This window comes from Ambystoma mexicanum, chromosome 7p (assembly GCF_040938575.1).
Source record: "Ambystoma mexicanum isolate Mex_15411 chromosome 7p, UKY_AmexF1_1, whole genome shotgun sequence".
Classification (NCBI taxonomy): Eukaryota; Metazoa; Chordata; class Amphibia; order Caudata; family Ambystomatidae; genus Ambystoma; species Ambystoma mexicanum.
Window position 1 is genome coordinate 176,845,105 of NC_090939.1, and position 24,750 is coordinate 176,869,854.

General features: G+C 45.1%; 1 protein-coding gene across 1 annotated transcript in view; it reads right to left on the minus strand.

Moving 5' to 3' along the window:
- Positions 1–4,770: 4,770 nt before the first annotated feature.
- The window catches only part of LOC138525808 (serine-rich adhesin for platelets-like), a 351,204-nt gene continuing 331,224 nt past the window's right edge, over positions 4,771–24,750 (minus strand). Inside the window, exons 11-12 of the mRNA XM_069636018.1 lie at positions 14,401–14,599; positions 4,771–7,026 (exon numbers count right to left, since the gene is read on the minus strand). Coding sequence (XP_069492119.1) covers positions 6,806–7,026; positions 14,401–14,599 — 420 coding nt within the window. The 3' untranslated portion in view covers positions 4,771–6,805. The remainder of the gene's footprint in view (positions 7,027–14,400; positions 14,600–24,750) is intronic.

Genomic DNA, 24,750 nt, shown 5'->3' on the forward strand with positions numbered 1-24,750 from the left:
TTCTTAACGTGGGCATTGGTTAACTCCTCTGTGCTTGTGTGAATTCCAACAACTAATCCATTCTCATGCCTGCCTGTGCTGCTTTTACATCCCCATGTGTGGACAGTAAGGACGTGGATTCTGTGAGCATTCGTGTTTTTTAAACATGCAGGAAAGATTTTATTTATTTGAAGAAAATGCATTTGGTTGTTATTTCTGAGAGTGACCCTCTCAGGGTAAATCTGGACTCCTTGGGCACACAGGGTCCAGTCCGCAAAACATTACGAGCGAAATAGCCTCATCAGGGTTCGATCAACTTCATTTTATTTCACAAAGCAGATCTGACGCATTTCACCATTGTGGGCTTCCTCAGAGAGTGACATACTTCATTTAGTACACCGTTTTTTATTTTTATGATGTGAATCATACCGCCTTTTCTTCCCTTCCGTTACAGTTTCACACTCATACTTACTGTTCACAAAATGGGTGCCATCTTGGAGTGGATGTATATAAATTCATAATATCATCCTGTTTCATTACAGTCTATTTATAAAGTTGTATACAAATTCAAAATATAATTCTTATTAATATAAGGACACATCAGAATTCTTATACTTTTGTGCTTTCATGAACAAAAAGTTCTTAAGTATTCAATAATGTTCACCGTTGAATGGTTATAGCGCCCATAATACATATACTCAGAACTGCAATTTCACAGACTATACAAATGTAACTGGTGGTCATGCAGTGCTTAGTGAATTTGTCAGACCACATTTTCCCAGTACAGAGCCATATCACTGTTTCAGTTTTGAACCCCAAAGAGTGTAACATTTTAAAAGATGCATCATGCAATACAATTTTGGAGCACTTGTGGTTTAGTATTTTTCTGGCATTCATGACTGTACATATAAAGGGCACAGTGCATAAGCACAGATAAAATACCAATGATCTATTTTAAAATTAATTCATACAATACTTTATCAAGATGAATCGATTTCTATCTTGAAAATATAAAGCACATAATGCATCATAGTTCCGGATGTTGTAAAATACCACATTTGGCTCATAAGTTATAAAGTGCAAAGTGCCTATTATCGTACCTAAAATGTGTCTTCTGCACTGTATTTTTGAATCATAAATCTACAGTACACAGTGCATGAATGCAATCGAATACTGGTAGCTCTCCTACAGATATGATATGATATGATATGATATGGTATTTGTAACGCGCCTATACACAGGTGTTTCAAGGCGCGACGAGGCAGGGAGGGGAGGAACAAGGGGAGACAGACAACGATCCTACTAGGCCAGGTGTCATTCAGATCGCGCAAGTGCAGGGGTGGGGGAGGGGGAAAAGTGCAAGGGGAAGGGGAGGGGGGAAGTGCAGTACAAGGTAAGTGGCGAAAAGTAATAAATAAATAGGGCCAGCTGGTGGCAAGTGCAAGATAAGTGCAGAACAAGTGCTGGGGAAGGGGGGGGGGGCTGTAGGGATACAGAGACAGTCCCGCAGTGCAGAGGGGTTCAAGGGCATCAGTGCAAGTGGAGAGTGGCTGGGCCCAGGACCGAGGCCGTTTAGAGTGGTCCAGTTTCAGGATCAGTGCAGTTTCAGTGAAGAATTTATTTGCTGTTCAGCAGGGGAGAGGGAGAGAGAAAGCAGAAGCAAAGAGGAAGGTTTTGAGGTGCTTCCGGAACCGGAGATGGTTCTCCTCAAGTTTCAGGGAGGCAGGAAGGCTGTTCCAGAGGGAGGCCCCTGCCGCGGAGAGAGATCTGGATATGTTCTACTTCCATGATCTATTAATTGGATCTTGGAAAGGTAAAGTGTACAGTGTGTACCAATTCCTGAGATCAAAATATATATATCCTTTATATACATAGACTATAAAGTGCATAGTGCTTACAGATTATTGCACTCTCCCTCCTCTCTTATCAATTTACATACTCCACATTCTTGGAAACTTTCACTTTTGTCTTTTAGCCAATCGGAGGCATACATACTCTTTGTAGATGTAAAATGACCGGGAATAAGTATCGACTTGTTTGATGGCGGTTTTCTATATGTGATCCGCACTGTCTTTCCTATTTGAGTCCGTATAGGTATGTGCTCAACCATGTTGCAAAAAGAGCATACACTCAAGGCCAGCTGAAGATGTGCGGGGCTCATTCAAAATGATGTCAGTGATACACATGCCTATAGCTGGGAAAACCAACCTGCAAATACACGCACCCTTCTAACAGTGCCTGGGGTCCGCCGCAAGCAGGCCTGCATCTCGGGACACTGCGCAGAGTCACCTGTAACTGTTGCCGGCACCCAGACAACATGCGTATGAAAAATCATAACTCAGAAAATCTGTGTGCGAATCCCCGTAACTGTTCCTGCATCCCGCTACACTGCGTACGTGCACCACTAAGTTTGATCACAACCCCAGTTGTGTACAAGCAACCCAAATCTGACATGCAAACCCACCTGTGCACTGTGATTCCTACTCGCAAGTGTATTTACGCCTGCCATCGGGTGGCATAGAAATTGACAGATTTGCGTGGCCATTACTATGCCAAGAGGCTGCGCGGGTGGTTCCATGAATACATGTAGTTTGGCGCAATTGTGGGCATGCAAGGGATTGCCTGCAGGCCGCCTCATGGAAGGCCCACTTTTTCGCATGTTCTTCCCCATTTTCTGTGTTCCACCCCCTTCCCAGCCCTCTGCACAAGCCATGCCCGTGCTCTGCGTGGTGTATCGCGTGAGGCGCCTCGAAAGCTCAAAGGCCGTGCCGAGCCAGCGCAATCTCCACACAAGTCCAGGAAAAGTCCAGCACATTTGATTCCATGAAACGACGAACGGTATTTTGCACGCCGTTTGGCGCGCAAGTTCACTATTTTCCACCCCAAATATTTCCATGAATCGGGCCCATAGTCTTTTTCTTTTCTTTCACTTTTAACCCTGTTTCTGCAAGACACTAATACTGTCTTTACGTGACTTCAAAGCTATAGAGTGTGGGGATATGGAAAGAGCCCTCTCAGGGCCACTGGAAATACAGGACTTTGCAGTAGGATGGGTAAGTCCCACACTCAATATATCTTAAGCAACTAAAGTCGGTGCACCATTGGGGGAAGTTGCCTCTTCCCAAGCATTTGTTGCTAATTGCACAAGAGATCCAGGAGCTGCAAACAAGGTCTCTTTCTGATCACCCATGACCCGGTCTAGTACATACCTCTTAAACTCAATTCTCTGGAGGTACCAAGGCAAGCTAATCTGAATGGAGAGCTACTCTTAACATCTCTGGAATTTTCTTTTTTCTTAAATAACTATTTGTTTCCCAATGATTTAATGAAGGGTAAAATGCCTGGCCAGGTTAAGGGAGAAATGAGATGTCAGGATTGATGCAAGTTTCAAAACATTAATTGACCCCTTCAATGGTCTACTCAAAACGCATTCTAGAACCTTGACCAACGTGCGGACAGAAACCTTTTACCCAAAGATGCCATCACCTTTCCACTTTTAATTACCCAAGGAACTATCTTCCACCAATGGGCTCTCGCCAAGAGATGATGGAATTTGTAGGCCTCCCAGTTTATTTATGAAGCCATTATACTCTCAAAAACACTGCTTCAAAATGTTGCCATTCCAGTGGAAAGTATGTGGGGTAAAGTAGGGAGAATGGTCATGCGGTTAGTCTAGCGTCCGAATGCCGAAAGGAACAGGTGTTTCTGAACTCTAGCCTCTGATGTAAGCCATAGAAACATGGGGATAGGGTTCCACAGGGTGGAGCCCTGATTGTGGAGAGATCTACACCCAAACATACTGCTGCTAGCACTAAGCCAGCAGGCTCGGCTATAAATCTCTTCCTTGCTCTGCAAAAGGTTCTTCCCAGCAAACTGCGCAACTGTTTATTCATACACTGCTGTGCCCCTATTTCTGATGCCCCAATCTCTTCTATGCACTTTCGCTTCTATTGCAAGTTAAGGCATTATAGGAACTCCATTAATTGTGAACCATGGAGATGCCCTATGTACAGTCAAGGAACAAAAAGGCACTGAAGATCCAAACTGAACTTGATAACTTACGGTCTTTGTGCACTCTATAAACACCACATACAATACAATACAATACAATACAATACAATACAACACAACTTCGGTAGGCCTCCATGTTCCAGACACGCAAACGCTGGCATTTAGTTAACACTCTTGTCTTCTTGTCTGGGGAAATTGTACTTCTGGTACTAGGAACTGTATGACCCAGAAGGGTCCTTAACAGCAGTGTGTTTGTGGTATAGATGTTTCCGCAGTGTTTCAGAGAAAAAGGTCAAATTAACAACTTGTAGAGCTACCAAGGGATGCTGACTTTTTCTGGAAGAGAAAGGGTGGCATGCACTAGGAAATTGACTTTGGATAAATAAGAGTGGGATTGGAATGCCTCCTTATGTGCTTTGTACGCATGGCCTTCTTCAGAGCTTAGATATATCTTCAGGGGGTAGTGTGATCGAAATAAAATACGCAAATACAAGATGCCACTTTGTAATCTGATCTATCACTCCTAAATCCATGATCTATGCCAAGTCTAGCGTGGCTCATCTTCGACCCTGTGGTAACAGTGTTACGCCCCCCCGCCCCCCCCCCCGACGCGCTGCCCCCTTTTTCTTTATCCCTAACACAAACCGAATTCAGTTATCTAGACAAATTCATATAAGCTTGTTCTTTTTCTTCATTTTATTACATGAAAGTTGTCCGTTCAATAATTTAGTAATTGCACATCTTAACAAATAATATCGTGACAATAAACGTTTACAAATATGTTGTAAAAAAATACCATTCTTTAATTGTACATTCACGTGATCATCCTTGCTCACAAGCAGTAGCCCCATGGCAGAGAGACGAATACATGATCTTTCATATAAGTTAGAGAAATACAAAAATATATCAATTAACCAACTTCGAATAATGCTACAGCCTTCAATTGCATTTGGAAAACATACATAACCTGATATCACAGTCCGAGATTACAAAAGTAAAGAGTGCATATAAAATAACGCTATATGTGCTTATGCAACTATAGCATATGTTGTAAAAAAATAAATAAAAATAAAAGACTTTTCTAGGAACTGAACGTGTTATCTATTTATAAACAGATCCGAAATTGGCATGTCGGTGAAAAAAACTCAACATGTAAAGGAGAGGGTCCCATTTCATTGACTTTTACTAGATGTATAAGTGGGGCGACAATAGCCGTCCTGGATCCTTGGGCATCCTTGGCAATGGGACTCGCTGTGCCCAATTCAGCCATCCGGAATGAATTGGGGGGGCGGGGTGGGGGGGTGGGATAGGTTCATTCTGGCTGGGCCATTGATGCTATGTCGTGACGTCCTGCCACCACCTGCTGGCATCGGCCATGTTATACATGCAATGGGACCCATCCGGAGAGCTTGGATACAATGAGCATTTCTCAAAGCGATCTGGAGTGTCACACTGGATCCACGTGTGTCAATGGTCCCTAGCTTCTATCTCACCTGATGACAACACAACACTACGCTCTGTAGTCTGCCCCTGGAAGCACAGAGTCATAATGCGTTCATTTGCATCATCCCATGTATGTGAGTGGTCTGTCCACACACAAATAATGACGCCCCAGAGGACAGTGGTCCCTTTGGACAGTTCCATTCCTCACAAGTCGTGCAGGAGATATCTGCATACACTGTTTTGCGGAATTCAAAAAGGTGCAAAGTGCTCCTAATTACAAAATACAAATATCTCCATATTAGAACTTTAAAAAGCGTTTTTTAATAGAAATTTCTTATTTGAAAGCCCCTTTTGTAAATCAGGTAGAAGCTTCGCTGTTCAGGGAAACAGAAGTTGCTAACTCGATAAGGGACAGTGCAAAACAGTTTTAGCAAAGTGACGTTGAACACACATAGGAAAGAAATCAAAAACATTCACCATAGCCTTCTGGATCATGACATGTTTTTTCAGTTGTGTCGTCCAAATCCGACAGGGAATTGAGCAAAACGCATTTGTGCAAAACTATGACACTGGCACAAGAAATGCAAAGATGTAAATAAGAAGAGGACGTCCCAGTCCAGCATAAGAATCACAAGATTTAATTTTGGGGATAATAGTGTTGACATAAGATATATTTATTACATGACTACATGACTCGTCTTGCACCAAAAGGAAGAGGCTATGAGTGCGCCTGCCTTCGCTTTTGGAAGGGCTTTGCAAAGTTCATAATGTTGGGCAACCTTCTGCATACGTCATTACACTTTTGGCACTGCGATACCACATTATTGTATTGGGTAAAAAGACCAATCAACCAAATGTCTTGAGGTGGGCAGCATACAGTATCAATGCATACCCCGGCTGGTGTCCAGGTCGCCCAGGAAATGATTGCACATGGTAAGTGGGCTTGGATCAAGGCCAGGACATGCCTCATTGACTCCGCAACAAGGCACCTGTGCTTTAGGCAGTAGGATAGGTCTGAGAGCACTTGGCCTCTTGAATGGGTGGAATGACTCTTTGGCTAACTGTCCGACATGCTCGGGCAAATGTCTGAGTTTTCGATAAAAGCAGACGAAATCAGGGTCGGGGTGTGCCCCTCTGACCCTTCATTAAGGCACCCATGGTTCAGGCAATAGGGCAAGTTTAGGCCCCCTTGACCTTGTTCACCAGATGGTGGCTAACTAGATGTCCAGCCAGCCAGGTGATTTGAACAGACTGATATATCAATGTGTTGCCGGTTATTGAACAGCCGCCCATTCCTGCCACTCTTGCCACTTCGGTCCATGGAGTGAAATAGCACATAGATACAGCCAGGAGTTGGATCCAAGCTTGCACGCTATAAGTTTTTGTATGAAAAGTTACCCATGCTGCCAGAAGGATCAGTGAAGTATTTGCTGGTTCGCCTCTTTATGTAAAGACAGACCCCTGCAACCACCACAATTATCAAGAGGGCGACGGCAAGAAGGGCCGCTATGACGATCACGGCCGTCCGCCATCCATAGTTGTCAGTGGTAGTCGTCGACGTGGGTGTCGCTGTGGTGGTGGTAGTAGGTACGGCTGTAGATGGAAGAAACAGGCCAGATTAATTTTAGAATATGCGAAAGCCGAACGTTACCAGGTGGGCTTCCAGTTTAAGGGGCGCTTTGATCAATGGACATCCAATTTAATAGAAATTTCAAATAATGGCAAAGTATATCAAATGAAGACAACCTTATGGAGTGGAATGGTCAACCTTTGTTGGCCTTTCATGAGATCTTCTGGTTCACATAATCTGCTTGTATTTGTCTGTACAACGTGTTGTTGCCTAAGGGCCCGATTCATGGATTTTTTGGGCACGGTTCAAATTGACTTTGCGCTGCTGAAAAGTGACTTTGCACTGCAAACACAAACCCTGATTCATGAAACTCAGAGCAAAGTCAGCGCAAAGTCATTTTTGCAGTACAAAATGAACTTTGAACTGACTTTGCACTGCAAAAATACACTTTGCACAGTTCCATAGATCAGTGTTTGTGTCGGTGTTGCAAAGTCACTTTCAACCGTGCCAAGAATTCCATGAATCTGGCCAAAAGTGTGCAGTTAATTGTGTTGTGTGCAAAGTGTATTTTTGCAGGTCAAAGTCAGCATAAAGTAATTTTTGCAGTACAAAGTCACTTTGAACCGTGCAATCAATTCCATGAATCGGGACCCAAATGCACAAGTGAATAAAAGACTGCACTCGTTATTGAAGTTCTGTGAATAACGCATGTAATACCAAGTGTTGCACAATAGACACATACATTACAGGTCATGGTAACATTATAATTCAGGGCAACCTTTAACATCTGTATAAAGGCAATGGGCCTCATTACGACCCTGGCGGTAAGGGGTTAACGCCAGCGTTAGCTGCGCCGACCCCTTACCGCCAACTACGAGGTCCCTTAGCGCCATGGCGCTTTTAACACCTGCTTTTAGCAGGTGTTAAAATCCATGGCGCTAAGGGACCATGGAGTTAATTACGCCACCGTAATTTACGGTGGCGTAATTAACGCCTTCCCCACTCCCATTATGCCCTATGGGGCAAAAATGGGAATGGGGAAGGGTAAATGGGGATTGGGGACTTACCGCCCCGCCGACCTCGGAATGGGGCGGTAAGTCCGCCAACCACCATGGCGTAAACGTAGTTTACGCCATGGTGGTAAAGTCACGGCCCAGGCGGTAACTTACCGCCTGGGTCGTAATGAGGCCCAATGTCTATTAGTACCCGAGGGCGATGTGCCAGCCAAATAGCCGTGAATTCTGGTTTTCCTAAGTGGTGAAGCCAGCATTCCATGAGGCCACCCTCCCTGCCACCCCCGACCTCTCTGCCACAGAAGCCATGGACATAAACAAAGGGATACTGTTTTAATATCTATTGCGTTAATAGTTGCTTGTAGTTTGTTAAGGGACTTCGGCATGTGCGAACCGCAGACAGCTGGATTTCCTTAAAAAAAGCTATTTGTGCCTGGGTTGCTAATAGATATACGGACGGCGGTAACCATGGCGCTATTTGGTGAATGGGGGAATTACCGCCCCATTCCAAGGTTGGCGGGATGGTAATTCCCCATTCCCATTGAGCCCCCATAGGGCTCAATGGGAATGGGGAAGGAGCAAATAACGGTACAGCTATCAGCGGTACCGTTATTTGCCCTGAAGTCCCTCAGCGGGTCCCTTCCTTAACGTGTGGTCTGGCCACACGTTAAGGACGGGACCCGCTGAAGGACCTCGTAGCATGGCGCTAAGGGATTACCGGCAATCCGGTGCCGGTAATCCCTTAGCGCCATCGTGTAATGAGGCCCATATACACTGTGGTTTGTGGGGGCCTCACAAACGAGTAGCAGCCGTGGTCCTGCCTTGAGATGCTCCTTTTGCCCGGGCCACTAACTTATTACCAGCTTGTAAAGACAGCCTACTCAGTGTACTTTGCTTAAATAGTGAGGTCACTGCTCACCTGTAATATGAAGATTACACCATTATTGTAAGTGTAATAACTTATTACAGTGCGAGAAGAAGGGGGGCCCTAGTGTCGAACACTTCCAGCGCTTCGGTTCTAAGATGCAGTGAATTGATTGTTTAGTAGCAAGGTCATGGGCTGTTGGAGGTGGTGCCCTCACCTCCTTTTGTAAAGAGTAAAAAGCCGAGTGATGCGTGAAGGGGTCCTGCGCTGTCCAGTCCTGTGTAGGCCGTAGTAGGCACTTTTAGCTGCCCTCTGTAGGTCTGGGCTGAGTTTGAGCTGACCAAAAGAGCAGCATGCACAGGACTGGACAGCCCAGGACCGCTTCGGGCATCACCTAATTACACTAGCCTTGAAAATGACCCTAGAGGACGAAACATGTGACGGCTGACCACAAAAGGTCACATCTCAGCTTTATAACATTAAAACCTAAGTGGTTTTCCCCCAATTAACTGTGTGGATAATCATCCTTCCTAAAAAGGGCGGGGCATCCGGGACTCTTCTTTTTATAACTTATTACAGTGGGTTTGTGACATCACAATGCAGCTGATTTTCGGATTCCTTTCTTCTGAAATTGGTTTCTCTGACACTTTACAGCCATTAATTGATAAGGAACACTTTAGGGTAGTATGTTTATTTTGTGCACTGTTGGTGTTTAAAATGGGAGAGAAAGAATCTTTCTGCATGTTATTGCCGATGATATGATAAGGCATGTATAACGCGCCTGTACCAAAGCGCCGCAAAACACAGAGGGGGAAACAAAGGGAGGACAGAACAGCGATCTTACTAGGCCTTGTGTCATTCAGATAGCGCAAGTGCGGGGAAGGAGGGAGGGGAGAAGTGCAGGTAAATAATAAGTGCGGCCAGCAGGTGACTCAAAAGCGGAGGTAACTAATGAGTGCGCCCAGCAGGTGACTCAAAAGCGGAGGTAACTAATGAGTGCGGCCAGCAGGTGGCTCATAAGCGGAGGTAACTAATGAGTGCGGCCAGCAGGTGGCTCATAAGCGGAGGTAACTAATGAGTGCGGCCAGCAGGTGGCTCATAAGCGGAGGTAACTAATGAGTGCGGCCAGCAGGTGGCTCATAAGCGGAGGTAACTAATGAGTGCGGCCAGCAGGTGGCTCATAAGCGGAGGTAACTAATGAGTGCGGCCAGCAGGTGGCTCATAAGCGGAGGTAACTAATGAGTGCGGCCAGCAGGTGGCTCATAAGCGGAGGTAACTAATGAGTGCGGCCAGCAGGTGGCTCATAAGCGGAGGTAAATAATGAGTGCGGCCAGCAGGTGGCTCATAAGCGGAGGTAACTAATGAGTGCGGCCAGCAGGTGGCTCATAAGCGGAGGTAACTAATGAGTGCGGCCAGCAGGTGGCTCATAAGCGGAGGTAACTAATGAGTGCGGCCAGCAGGTGGCTCATAAGCGGAGGTAACTAATGAGTGCGGCCAGCAGGTGGCTCATAAGCGGAGGTAACTAATGAGTGCGGCCAGCAGGTGGCTCATAAGCGGAGGTAAATAATGAGTGCGGCCAGCAGGTGGCTCATAAGCGGAGGTAACTAATGAGTGCGGCCAGCAGGTGGCTCATAAGCGGAGGTAACTAATGAGTGCGGCCAGCAGGTGGCTCATAAGCGGAGGTAACTAATGAGTGCGGCCAGCAGGTGGCTCATAAGCGGAGGTAACTAATGAGTGCGGCCAGCAGGTGGCTCATAAGCGGAGGTAAATAATGAGTGCGGCCAGCAGGTGGCTCATAAGCGGAGGTAACTAATGAGTGCGGCCAGCAGGTGGCTCATAAGCGGAGGTAACTAATGAGTGCGGCCAGCAGGTGGTGCGGCCAGCAGGTGACTCATAAGCGGAGGTAACTAATGAGTGCGGACAGCAGGTGGCTCAAAAGCGGAGGTAACTAATGAGTGCGGCCAGCAGGTGGCTCAAAAGCGGAGGTAACTAATGAGTGCGGCCAGCAGGTGGCTCATAAGCGGAGGTAAATAATGAGTGCGGCCAGCAGGTGGCTCATAAGCGGAGGTAACTAATGAGTGCGGCCAGCAGGTGACTCATAAGCAGAGGTAACTAATGAGTGCGGACAGCAGGTGGCTCAAAAGCGGAGGTAACTAATGAGTGCGGCCAGCAGGTTGCTCATAAGCGGAGGTAACTAATGAGTGCGGACAGCAGGTGGCTCATAAGCGGAGGTAACTAATGAGTGCGGCCAGCAGGTGGCTCATAAGCGGAGGTAACTAATGAGTGCGGCCAGCAGGTGGCTCATAAGCGGAGGTAACTAATGAGTGCGGCCAGCAGGTGGCTCATAAGCGGAGGTAACTAATGAGTGCGGCCAGCAGGTGGCTCAAAAGCGGAGGTAACTAATGAGTGCGGCCAGCAGGTGGCTCATAAGCGGAGGTAAATAATGAGTGCGGCCAGCAGGTGGCTCATAAGCGGAGGTAACTAATGAGTGCGGCCAGCAGGTGACTCATAAGCAGAGGTAACTAATGAGTGCGGACAGCAGGTGGCTCAAAAGCGGAGGTAACTAATGAGTGCGGCCAGCAGGTTGCTCATAAGCGGAGGTAACTAATGAGTGCGGCCAGCAGGTGGCTCATAAGCAGAGGTAACTAATGAGTGCGGTCGGCAGGTGGCTCATAAGCGCAGAGAGAAGGGACTGAAGGGTTGCAGGTACAGACCCTAAGCGCTGGGGGAGCGATTTATATGCATCGTATTAAAGAGGGGGTAATGTGTTAAGTAGCAGATTACAAGCTGCATGTTGTGTTTTTTCCTCTGAACAGATTCCGTATTGATGATATGTATCAAGGAACGGAAGATCTCTTGCAACATAGTAGGCACGCGTTAAGGGGGATAACAGTGCTCCCATGCATTATAAGGAATAAAATACCCCCTACCGTACATCAAAGGGATATTGCCATTCAACTCACAGGGCCTCATTAGGACCCAGGCGGTAAGGGGTTTACGGCGGCGTAAACAGCGCCGACCCTTACCGCCTGATTCCGAGGTCCCTTAGCGCCATGGAGGATTTAACACCTGCTTTTAGCAGGTTTTAAAATCCATGGCGCTAAGGGACCTTGTTGTTAATTACGCCACCGTAATTTACGGTGGCGTAATTAACGCCTTCCCCACTCCCATTATGCCCTATGGAGCAAAAATGGGAATGGGGAAGGGTAAATGGGTTAATGGGGACTTACCGCCCCGCCAACCTCGGAATGGGGCGGTAAGTCCGCCAACCACCATGGCGTAAACGTAGTTTACGCCATGGTGGTAAAGGTACGACCCAGGCGGTAACTTACCGCCTGGGTCGTAATGAGGCCCAGAATCTGCGACCTTATAAATAACCTGTGCTTTCTGCCTTGCTCCTCTGTTGACAAAAACTACTTAATATTAAGCAATATCCTTATAACAGACAGTAGGAGGTACTGTATCCCATATACATATGTGGGAGACTGTAATCTCCCAATAAAAGACTTCTGTTTATTGCTGTATTACAATGAGTGGTGATGTCACATCTCACTTGTAATAAGAACATCACTGACTAGCGTGCTGTATTGAGGTGTTACGGCGAGTGGTGGCGTCACATCTCATTTGCAACGAGAACATTACTGACTAGCGTGCTGTATTGAGGTGTTACAGCGAGTGGTGATGTCACATCTCACTTGCAACAAGAACATCACTAACTAGCGTGCTGTATTGAGGTGTTACGGCGAGTGGTGGCGTCACATCTCATTTGCAACGAGAACATTACTGACTAGCGTGCTGTATTGAGGTGTTACAGCGAGTGGTGACGTCACATCTCACTTACAACAAGAACATCACTGACTAGCGTGCTGTATTGAGGTGTTACAGCGAGTGGTGACGTCACACATCACTTGTAACAAGAACATCACTGACTAGCATGCTGTACTGAGGTGTTACAGCGAGTGGTGACGTCACACCTCACTTGTAACAAGAACATCACTGACTAGCGTGCTGTTCTTAGGTGTTACAACGTAGCGTGCTGTATACGGTATTGTAGCGAGTGGTGATGTCACACCTCACTTGCAATAAGAACATCACTGACTAGCGTGCTGTATAAGGTATTACAGCGAGTGGTGACATCACACCTCACTTGCAATAAGAACATCAGTGACTAGCATGCTTTATTGAGGTGTTACAGCAAGTGGTGACGTCACACCTGACTTGCAATAAGAACATCACTGACTAGCGTGCTGTATAAGGTATTACAGCGAGTGGTGACGTCACACCTCACTTGCAATAAGAACATCAGTGACTAGCGTGCTGTATAAGGTATTACAGCGAGTGGTGACGTCACACCCCACTTGCAATAAGAGCATCAGTGACTAGCGTACTGTATAAGGTATTACAGCGAGTGGTGACGTCACACCTCACTTGCAATAAGAGCATCAGTGACTAGCGTGCTGAATAAGGTATTACAGCGAGTGGCGACGTCACACCTCACTTGCAATAAGAGCATCAGTGACTAGCGTGCTGTACTGAGGTGTTACAGCGGGTGGTGACGTCACATCATAAGAACATCACTGACTAGCTTGCTGTATTAAGGTATTACAGCGAGTGGTGACGTCACACCTGACTTGCAATAAGAGCATCAGTGACTAGCGTGCTGTATTAAGGTACTACAGCGAGTGGTGACGTCACACCTCACTTGTAATAAGAACATAACTGCTGCATAAGTGAGTGGTGACAGGAAATGTCCCGCATCATCTGCAGCCGTCTGCGTCTGTCACCACTCGCTGATTGACTGTCAAGAGATGGAGAAGCAGCGAGGGGGGTTTCTTCTCACAGAGGGACATTCTCTTTGAAACAGTGGCGGGGGAAGGGACTTGAAGAAACGAAGGAAGACAAGAAAAAAAAGAAAACTATGTAAGCAATAGAAATCGAACAAGAACAGGGCAAGAAAGAGGGGCAGCCAAGAGGAGAACAGTAAAATAAAATTGCACAAGAAACGCAACGACATTAAAAGACAAATAGAGATGAAAGAAGATGAAGTGAAACAGAGGAAAACGAAAAAAATTTGGCATCTCACGAGGAACAGAAGCAAAGAGAAAACGAGAAAGTGTGCATGCAGAAAGCGTCGGGGGAAGGAGCAAACGACACATAGAACGGTTTCAGATGGGGGAGTGACACCCATGCATTAAAATACCCACAACAGCACAGAAAAACAATATTCTAGGCTTCACTGAGAATATGGCCAGATACATGACCTTAATGTTTGGCCTGATGCCTCTATTAAATCACGTGACTCCTCAGTGGCTTGCACTATCTTATAATGAGTACCAATTTCGGTTGGGTGATAGTGTATGTAAATGTGTGCTCTGTAAAGCGCTTTGGATAAAGGCGCTATATAAATAACACATCATTATTATAATGTACAAGCGTGCGGATTATATCCCGTGTATAAGTGTACAGATTTTTGAGTGCACAATTAATAGAAACTGGGAGAACTGAAGAGCATGACTTACGCAGAACTGTCACCACTGTTTGGTTGTCCATCGTGGCCTTGACGACCTCCTCCAGGGCGTCACGGAACCAGGTGGCATTTATCTGAGGTGTCCCTTGGAGCACAGAGATGAAGTAGGCCTGCACGCTCCCTGGCCGAAAGCCAACCATTACAATGTCAAAGCTGTCAGCTGCCAGCTTGGCTCGCATCGGTGCAGTGAGCTGAAAAAAAGAACCGCTTGGAATTAGTTTTGAAGGACAGAGCCCTGCCTGACTATAAGGCATTCCACCATCAAACATGTAATGTTGCAATAGGTTTATAGTCAAAGGATGGCTCTGAATACACCACAAGGAAAGCTTGGCACAGTTTTATAATGTTGCAGAGCGCCCACACTTGTACTGGCAAAGCCTGCCATTTATAAATAATATCAGCACATGGAGACTGTGAGTGACCTTGCACTCTGAACATCCTCCCAGCCAATCAGGATGTTCAGAGTGCAGTCAATAACTACTGGTATTGACTGCATTCTGAACGTTCTACCTTCAGAAGCAGACAGCCAAACAGACAGGATGTTTTACCAAAAGACACTTCCTCTCTAGGAGGGGCTGTTTCTTTAATACAACATCCCAGTTAATATCCCATAGAGGAAGCTAAAGTACAGAAAATTGCTTTAACTTTCTTATACCGAAACGATCTACAATTAAACAACGTCTGATGCATGTTCATGTTAAACCCTCTGCATCTTCATCAAGTTTGCAATTGAACTGCTTAACCTATGAAGACAAACTTGTGATTTAAATACTACAAAGCAAAAGCACATTTCATTTACTGGGCTTGTCAATTAACTTTACCTTTCAGTGCCAAACTCCAAAACATGATTTACTAGTACCACTCTGTGCTAATAGTCTTGTAGACCCTGGGAAGGGTCATTATCGCTTTGGATAATGACCCATCACCCCGGGCCATAACTTGGTGGCAGAGCATTATCCTGTGATAATCTCGGTCTATAAGGCTATAATATTGTCTTTGCGACCGCTTCTAGCTGGATGCCCTTCAGTATGTTAACAGGTGACCAGGGATCTTTCAGAACTAAATATTGGCTGGCATTCTAGGTGCCTACTTGTGGCAATAACACACTATATTGAGTTAACACAACGTTTCTGCAATGCGTGTAGGCCAGGCTGCCCGCTGCAACAAAGTGCAGCCCACAGTGGGCCGAGAACCACGGTTCCACCCCAGCCTCGGCCCCTCGAAATCTGACCCGATGACTCAGGCCATGAACATGCTATGCTTGCTCCCAATGAAATAAGGCATCAGTTTCAATATTCCCTGCCTTAGTCACAAAGCCATACACTTGCTGGTACCCCATTTATATCACCAAGTACTACCTGGCTACCAGCCTGAAGTTGGCACCCCAAAGCTCCTGGCAACCAAAGTGGGTGCATCTCCGGCACGTAGGCCTTTTCAGCACCCTCTCCACATCTCAAGCTGGAATCAGATGGCAGAATCTTAAGATGAGCATCGAATACCTACGCGTTCCTCACTGCATGTGGATTCTAGACATTATGCCCCCTCGCCCACCATTATGAATCCAGACTGCTTTCAAAAGACCCTGGGAGTGTATCGCTAAGGACACAAAAATTAAATACAACATGTAATTATGTGTTTCTGAACACGGAAATGGATCCCGGGGCAGCAAATTAACTCATCAATCCTGTTAACGTGAAAGTAACAATAAGTGACAACTATTTTCTGTCAAAATCCGCCCTTCTGCATCATCACACAGGAGGACAACATTGCTCTTCTTTCTGAATCACCCGCGCAGATTACTCCTGTAACCAGGGAGCGCCTGAGGTGGAATCAGGTGTCAGAGCCTCCATCAATTTATTTCTGATCCTTCCATGTGACCCTTTTGTTTAACAATAACCCATCGCCACTACATAGCATTTCTTTATGGATAAATCCAGGTTGGAGAAAGAGGTAACTCTGCCTCTCCTTTAAGTGTCTGTCTTTTCTAGCCTATTGACCTTGGAGTGCTTATACCTGACCTCTCACCCGGAACCTCCTTTTGCCTGTTTCCCAAAGAGGCAACAGGTTTCCCACAAGCACGACTTGCCTTTGGGGTTGGAGGTTAGGGGGTTACAATCTTTCCTAGAGCTTCTTTCAGTAGCTTCTGCCTTACTGACCACCTTCACTCCCTCCAACCCCACCTACATCCCGGGTAACTCACCTCTGGGTTGGACGGTGCTGGGGGTTTTCACATTATTCCTGAGGAATTTGTTTTGGAGACGATTCTTTGCAGTTGCTAGTTTTGCGGCCGCACTTACCTGCGCACCCCACACCTCGAAGTTGAGAGGACCAGAGGTTGACTTCCATCCCAGGGTTGGATTTGGCAGCCAATACCGTATAGGTAGAAGTTCTCTGCAAAATCACCCCTAAACCACCCTGAGGTCCACCCCATCTTTGTGTTAGTCCCACAGCTGGTTTATTCAAACTCTTTGAAAGCCTGCGTCTTGCTATTGCGGGGTCACTCGCCTGTTCATTTCTCCGATAGCATCTGTTACCCCACACCAGAATTTGTTCCACAGTGGAGTGTGGGGTGGTCAACACTTTCCAAACTTGCCCGGGTTTGCTTGAGAAGGGAACGACTTACTGTCACGGACACTATGGACTATTCATCCTTCAGTCTCCTTCATCCACTGCACGTCAAAGTCGAGGAGAGGCTCTTTCATATCCCTTACCAGTGTCTTGCGGATACAGGCTCTATGGCCCTCCTAACCCGCGTCCCTCGTTTTACCCCACCTCAAGGTTCGTCATAATTCAGGGATTGAATCCCATTGGGGTTTGTAACTCCACAGGTGTAGGTGCAGGTTGTAGGAGCTTTGAGTTTATACGCCATCGCAGGTAGATGGCCAGAGCCACACTGCTACATGATCTCTTTCCCAACAAGTCTATCTCCCCACCTAGCGTTGGGGGCATAGACGTTCAACCTCTCCTCGGGGTTTGTTTCCACTAACAAGGCCTTTCCGTCGCAGGGTCAATGGCCGTCACCATTTCTTCACTCTAAATAAATGCGGTTGGTGCACTGAAGTATGAAGGCCTTCCGATGGATTTGTTTGAAGGTCGATTTCTTGCCATGGGATATCTATACCCATTATTTATGGCCATTATATTAAAAAAAAAATCTCAATTTTAGAAGAATAGTCATTCCCACCGCATCCCACACATCATTGGCATTATCTGCCCCCATTCCCACCGCATCCCCCACACATCATTGGCATTATCTGCCCCCATTCCCACCGCATCCCACACATCATTGGCATTATCTCCCCCCATTCCCACCGCATCCCACACATCATTGGCATTATCTGCCCCCATTCCCACCGCATCTGCGTTTTGAAGAGCTGGGTGCGACGACCGACAAATCCTGTTGAAACGAGGTAATTTCAAAGTTCCATGTAGGGCAGAGAGCATCAGTGCTTTTCAATATATTTCTAAGTATCTGTCTTTTGTGCATAAAAACACACTTTGCATGATTGTCAGACAATCTCACTTTGTCCCACATATCACCCACTCTTTCCGACAGGGTATTGAGGCGACTGGACGTGATTTCTGCAGCCTGGACTTTGGTGGCTGAAAGTGATCTTTGTAGGCTCCTCCTCTGCCTCTCCCTGTAGTGTAGAAATGGGTCATGCTTCTGTGTCCCAGTGCTTGTAGAGTGATACATCCCTGACTGTACCGCCATCTTGTCTCCTTTCATGACCCCTCCCACCCACACCCGCATGTGTACTTTCTCCATTTGGGAAGCACTTGTGCAATTTTCTGAGACTTCTCAACAGCAATGAAGTCACACCCAGACTCCTGCAAATTGGGTGTCGTGGCCAGGACTCTAAAACATATGCTGCCCATGCCATCTTTAGCCCGAAAGGAAACATCTGCATGGCCCTTAACCTGAATTTATTTCCATGGTCGCCCATCAAGCAAAAGGCGACCTTGAGAGAAGTTTGCCAGGTACATAAGGTGATTCGTGGTAAGACCCCAGTTACATTGTCATTAGTCCCCAGGTTCCACTGCCAACAGTCCCAGGTTCCACTGTCAACAGTCCCCAGGTTCCACTGCCAACAGTTCCACCATTTTTTATTATTACTATTGTGATAGCATTTTTCTATAGCACAAACCCAGCCCAGGAGCAACAGAGCATTGTACATAGAGAACAACATTGGTAGAGAGAATTGAACAAGTCATCAAGTGAACAGTAAATAATTATCCCAGCACAAGGTAGCCGGATGATTATGGTCGGTGATAAATCATTAGCACTTGCTGGTTTTAAAGGTTTTGTGGATAAAACCTTGAATGAAATCCATTGTACAAGCGCCGATCTGATGCCAAACGAAAAGGATCTTATTCGAGTGGGACTGGATACTTAGATTTGGGAAAATGTGTGCCTATACACTTTTCAGATGCTTTTTCAGCCTAGATATCCCAATTGGTGTACTACCAAATTAAGTCAATTCCCAAATAGATATTGGCGAAATGTATTCCGTCGCTTCAGACTGAATATTAGACTAACTCTAGGGATTCAGCCAAAATGATCTAAAAATGGGGAGATCGCGGGAGAATGTGATTTTTGTTATTCTGATGGGAAATTGCAAACATTAAAGCACCTTTAAATTAAATGCTCAGCGTTACATGATATTAGAATAGAGATTTTCAATTGCTTCGTATCTGATGTTAGCTGGTTGTATACTGAGTACTGTTGGGAAAGGGCAGCCAGTGGACACGCGATTGCTTTCAGAATAGCGGTTTTAACATTTTTTTAAAGGATTCATTTGGTGACCACTACTTGGTAATTTTAGTCGTTACACTGTTTAAGAAGCAAACGTAGAAAAAAAGTGAGTGATTGTCCATTATTTTCTTTTCTTTTATAGTACATTTGAATAATCAAGTGCACTGTTCTTGTGTTACTATGTGGTTTATACTCTGTTTTATAATATGAAAATTAAAATTGTAATGTATTCATAATGTTATTTTTAGTATGTATGTGTGTTATGTGTAAGGTTGGAACTAACAACTATATCATATTTAATAAAACATTGATAGCCGGAATATAGGTTAAACCAGGGTGTTTTTGGAAGAGCCCGGTCTTCAGTTCTATCCAAAACTGAAGGAGATTTGGAGCAGTCAAAATGCCACAGGGATGAAGTTCCAGAGAACAGGAGCATAGCATGAGAAGGACTGTTCACTGGGCTTTGGAGATCAGTGCTCCTCCCTCTCCACCCCACCCTTCTTGGAATGCTACATCCAGCGCCTTGTAAATTACCCAGAACTAACTAACCAATTAACTCACTAAATACATGAAGGTATTGACTAGCCTCCCATAGGAACAGCTATGCCAAGAAACAAACCTTTCCCAACAGGTGTCTGGGCTGAATTGGCCGATTTCTACGCCTGGGTTCCGCTCACACTGTGTTTGACACCCGTGTGGTAAACTTTATCATTCCACCCAAGAGGCCCCCAACCCTGAAGCCACTGTGAGATGGCAGGGGTGCTATATACACAAACCCAAAGGGAGTCATTTTATCGGAAGTCCACATGCCAGGAAGAGGACAGCCAACGTTAGGCGCTATGTGCTGCTGAGTTCGGCAAAAAGTGTAAATGTGCCCTGCCGTTTATGGATTCCAGGCAGCATTTACAATGGATTGCTATGGAATCCTTTTGCGGGTGCTACAAACAGGTAGATACCTTGGGAAGCCATTGGTTTAACACTAGCCCAGAAATCGCTTATTAGCGTAAAGCCAGGGCGCATTTGAAGGAGGAGGACTACATAATGGACACGTTCATTCGATTTCGAGCCCCTGCTCCACCTCCAAATGCCATTACACTCAAACGTTGAGCAAAAGTAAAGCGCACATGGCTGATGCCTTGCTTTTCCCTCTTACTTTTACACTCCGGGCTTACAAAATGAAGCCCAACATAAATACATATGTGCGGGTCAATGGCCTTAGAGCATTTAGTGCTGGTGACTGTGCTTACTGAAAGCAGGCATGATCTTTTTACCCCTACTCCTGTATCCATAGGGCTTGTGAGCTCATATGTCCTTAGGGTCTTGCAGTTGCTTGACTGCTTTCTTGTTTACTGCTAGGCCCTCTGTGGTTTCTAAAGGTGTAGCATGCAGGGCGGGGGAAACCTATCGTGGAGATGCAGCATGAATGGCATGTGGGCATATGACACTGACTGTCCCAGGTGGCAGTGCATGACACAGTCGCATACATTATGGCATGACCGTCTTCAATGTCTTACATACATACTTAGGTCTCATAGTGGACCTGGGATAGCTGGGACACAGCCTTGGCAGTGTCCAATGTCCCATAGGACATTGTCTGTATCCCACTATCCTGCCTACAAGTCTGTTGGGAGTCTTGCAGTTAGGAAGTTGCATGGACCAGCATCCAGCAATCCAATTGCATGCTATGATAATGAGACATCCTCCATTCAACCAGAATAGCATAAGCTTGTTGTTTTCATTTTACTGTTAGGGTGAGTGTTGTGACAAATGAAATGACTACTGAGTCCAGTGTGATTTACGTGCTTAGAATGATTTTATGCCTAAATCACGATCACACACATTTGTCTATGCAAATCTGTGGTCCTTTATATGTTATGTTGAGCAGCAAGGAATCCAAAATGGTGCTATTTGTCTCCCTCCCCTTTATCGATAGTGATGTATATAAAGAATGAGGGTGATTTACTCACTGATTATTTTTATATACTGAGTGGGAGCTTTCTACTTACAGAGAGCGATTTATTTGAAAAACTGAGTCAGGGAGTGTATTCACAATATACAGACTCGATGTAAAGAAGACCACCTGAGAACATCCTGACTGAATTAAAATGCAACATGCAATGGCCTAATCCTCTGCACTGATGCCATAGCTCTGGTCTTCATTTTCATCGCAGGTACCTACCGCAGACGTATCCGCACACTGTGCCATGTTGACAGCTAATGTAGGAACTGCCCACTGGAGGTGTTATGCAAATGTTCACATACAGGTGTGTTATAGGAATTTTACAATTTGGCAGTCAAAGCTCTTATTTGCAGAAAACTAAAAAGCTAGAGGTAGTGTCCAGCAGCTACGAACATCTAGCATGTGGGACTGAGAGGGACACATTTTAAATAATTGTTTTAAGGTAAATGTACACAATGGATTTTTAGGTGATACATGTATACTTAAAGTGATGGTTACTGAGGGCCCGATTCATGGAATTATTTGCTTGGAAAATAGGGTACTTGCACGCCAAACTGTGTGCCAATCCCCGCTTGTCGATTCATGGAATCGAATTTGCTGTACTTTTCCTGGACTTGCGTGGAGTTTGCGCAGGTTCGACATGTCTCTGCGAGCCGTTGAGGGCCTTGCGTGATGTTGGGTGTCCTGACCAACATTTGAACTATTATGCTATTTGGTGCTGTGGGCTTAGAAAATCCAAGATGGCGGAAAAGCCCACATTTGCGCCAGAATCTGGGAAAACCGCGCAGTTTTGCGCACACCAAAATGGTCGCCTAACCTGCCACCCACCAGTGCGAGCGGGATGGGCCAGAAGCGCCATGAGTGAAATGTGGTGCCAAAGGAAAAACAGCAGTGCCGGTTAGCTCAAAAAAGCGCCTTGAAATCACCTTTGTTTCTCTGAAATTCAAGCTAAAAATGCCTATTTTAAACATTGCAAGATATTCAAAAATCTCAGTGAACACCAGCAGACATTTGGCAGAATGTAGTCTTGTGTGCATACAAAATCTGGAAAGATGAAGAGCCCAAAACAATGTTTATAACAAAACTGGCTGAGCTGTGGATGTCAGCAGCCGAAGTGAAATTGGACTTAAAGCCACTAAAATCGAAATGTTTCAAATAAATAAGTGACCTACTTTGAGTGTCACATAGGTTGCAACTGTTTAAATGTCATAGTTTTGAACTTAGAATCAGCGTTCTAGCTGCATGTGTAGAAATTGTAAGTTTGATTTGAATGAAGAAAAACTGGGAACAAAAGTGACATTTGGCTGAAGTCTGGCTTGAAGAGATTAAATTCTGCCCGGCAACTACCCCCCCGACAGGAGTTGAAACTTGCTCAGCCACTGCATTCGCAGGCCTGGCTGCCTTCTGCTGTTCCCACCAAAAGGAGATTACACCTCTCTGATTGAATCAGTGGAGGAGCACCTGGGAGCAGGGAAACAGAACAATGAGCCTTCCTTGGCTCAGGCAAATGTTAAATTAGGGGGGGTCGTAAATGGCTTCCTCTTGGGAGAAACTGGGAGGAGCAGTGCCTCTGTGAGCACCCTGAGTTGGAGGAAGTGGATAAACCAGAAATTCCACCATGTGCTTTGGGAAACCACACCCCTCTGGGCCAGAGCATAATTTTAAAAAGATGGATAATTCATAGTACGGACTTGTCAAAATTATATAATTAATATCATTATTCTTGTGATTTTTCTGTGCACATTTTAAGAGGTGTTAGGACTCTGTGGTATGTTCTGGGGGGTAGTAGCGGAAAATAAGGTATTACTCCGAATGTCTGTATGTTAAAAATCTGACACTTTATCATCTGATGCCCATATTCCTTGTGCATGTTAGTGTAAATTCGGAAAAGTTTGGAGGTTGTGTTCTTGATGAAAAGGGCAGAATTCTGTCATAAGTGGACACGACATCTTACAAAGACAGGGATCCGATGGTTTGGTGCTACAGAAAATAAAATATGTTAACTGGACATATAATATTAGAAAAATGGTACATAGATAAATATGTATTTGGAATAAAAATGGATTTGTGTGCAAATTGACAAGGGGAGTGTTCTTTCTGTATGCCATAAAATTGATGCATAATTACACTCCATTCCTTTCCCCAATCAAGGGAGAGAGGAGAGCTTGGCCAATGATAAGTTGTGAGGGGCAGGCTTAGTCATGTCCACGCACACACCCATTTTCAAAACACATAAAAAGAGACTGCTTTGGACAGGCAACACACTCACTTTCCATTTTCTTGCGAAGCGCTTTGCCGGACCAGACAATATCTAGAAGGACCCTCTCCAGACTTCAGAACTTTTTCAGCAGGCCTCAAAATCTTTTGCAAATTATTCAAACAGCCAGGCTAAACTGTTTGATTCTGGCCTAGAACCCTATGCCAGTACCCAGAAAGCAGTGCTGTATCCAGAATCCACTTGATCCAGACCAGTAGAAACAGAGACCCAGACCAGACCGCAGTGCCGCTAGCAGACCCAGACCAGATCGCTGTGAGCAGAACTGGTACTAAAGACCGTCCGTGGCGAGAGAACCGCAGCCAACCTGACCAGATCTTGACGGCCTATTTCAAATTTATAGTGTGAGTACTCAGCTAGAACTGTGGCAGAACCAATCTCTTAGTCTAAAATAATCTGATTCAAACCATTTTAACCTGTCCAGAACTGCGTCATAGAATCATGTGTCCCTTCTCCGATTTTAAACCTGTAAAAGTGTCATTTTGCCATTTTGAATCATTATTTAATTTCTGAAAAACTACCTTCACAAAATCGTCCGTATCTCTGGAACCGCGTGTGCTATGAATGAGGTTTAACTTTCATTTTAAAGCTAAGAATCTAAGCTGTCCAACAAGCCCTAAACTTTATACTCCTTATAGTTTTTCCGTAATCGCGCTCGACGCATTCGGAAAAAGTGCCGCGATTTGCGATTTGGCTCAAATTTCTTCACCTGTCAAAATAGCCGCTTTTGCTTGAACTGCTAAAATTCGTTTTCAACCTGCTTATCCCTCATTGAGCATCGCGAGTGTGACTTGAACTAATCTTAAATAGCTATCACCTACCCTGAATCTCCTACAGGGAATTAAAATCATTTTTTGCATATTTTTCCCTTCTTTGCATATCACATTTAAAAGTACTTTTGCCTGTGTTTAAAACCATCCCTGTTTCTCTAAGCTTGCTAGGAGGGAACTGAAATTCGTATTGTATTGTGATTGTATTCTTGAAAGCTGTGTGCTTTACTCCATCTCCTTATATTGCATCGGGGGGGAGTGAATTGCCACAAGGGGAAAAGTGAACATATTATCTCTTGTGAAACCCTATCAGTTTATTTCTGTACTGCATTTCCTTGAAATCATAAAAGTATTCTCAGCTACCTTATCCTCCCTATACTAACTCTTGAGTAATTAAATAAGCGTACAATTGTAATATTATCCATTGTTGATCACTGTCATATTCTTAAGTGTGATATCAAATATTAATTTATTATAAAAGTGTGATATATATATATTATTAATTTTTCCAATAAATCTTTTAAATTGCAAAACACACCTACTTCTTGGCTCAGTGAGGTCGGGGGGATTCAAAGAGAAGG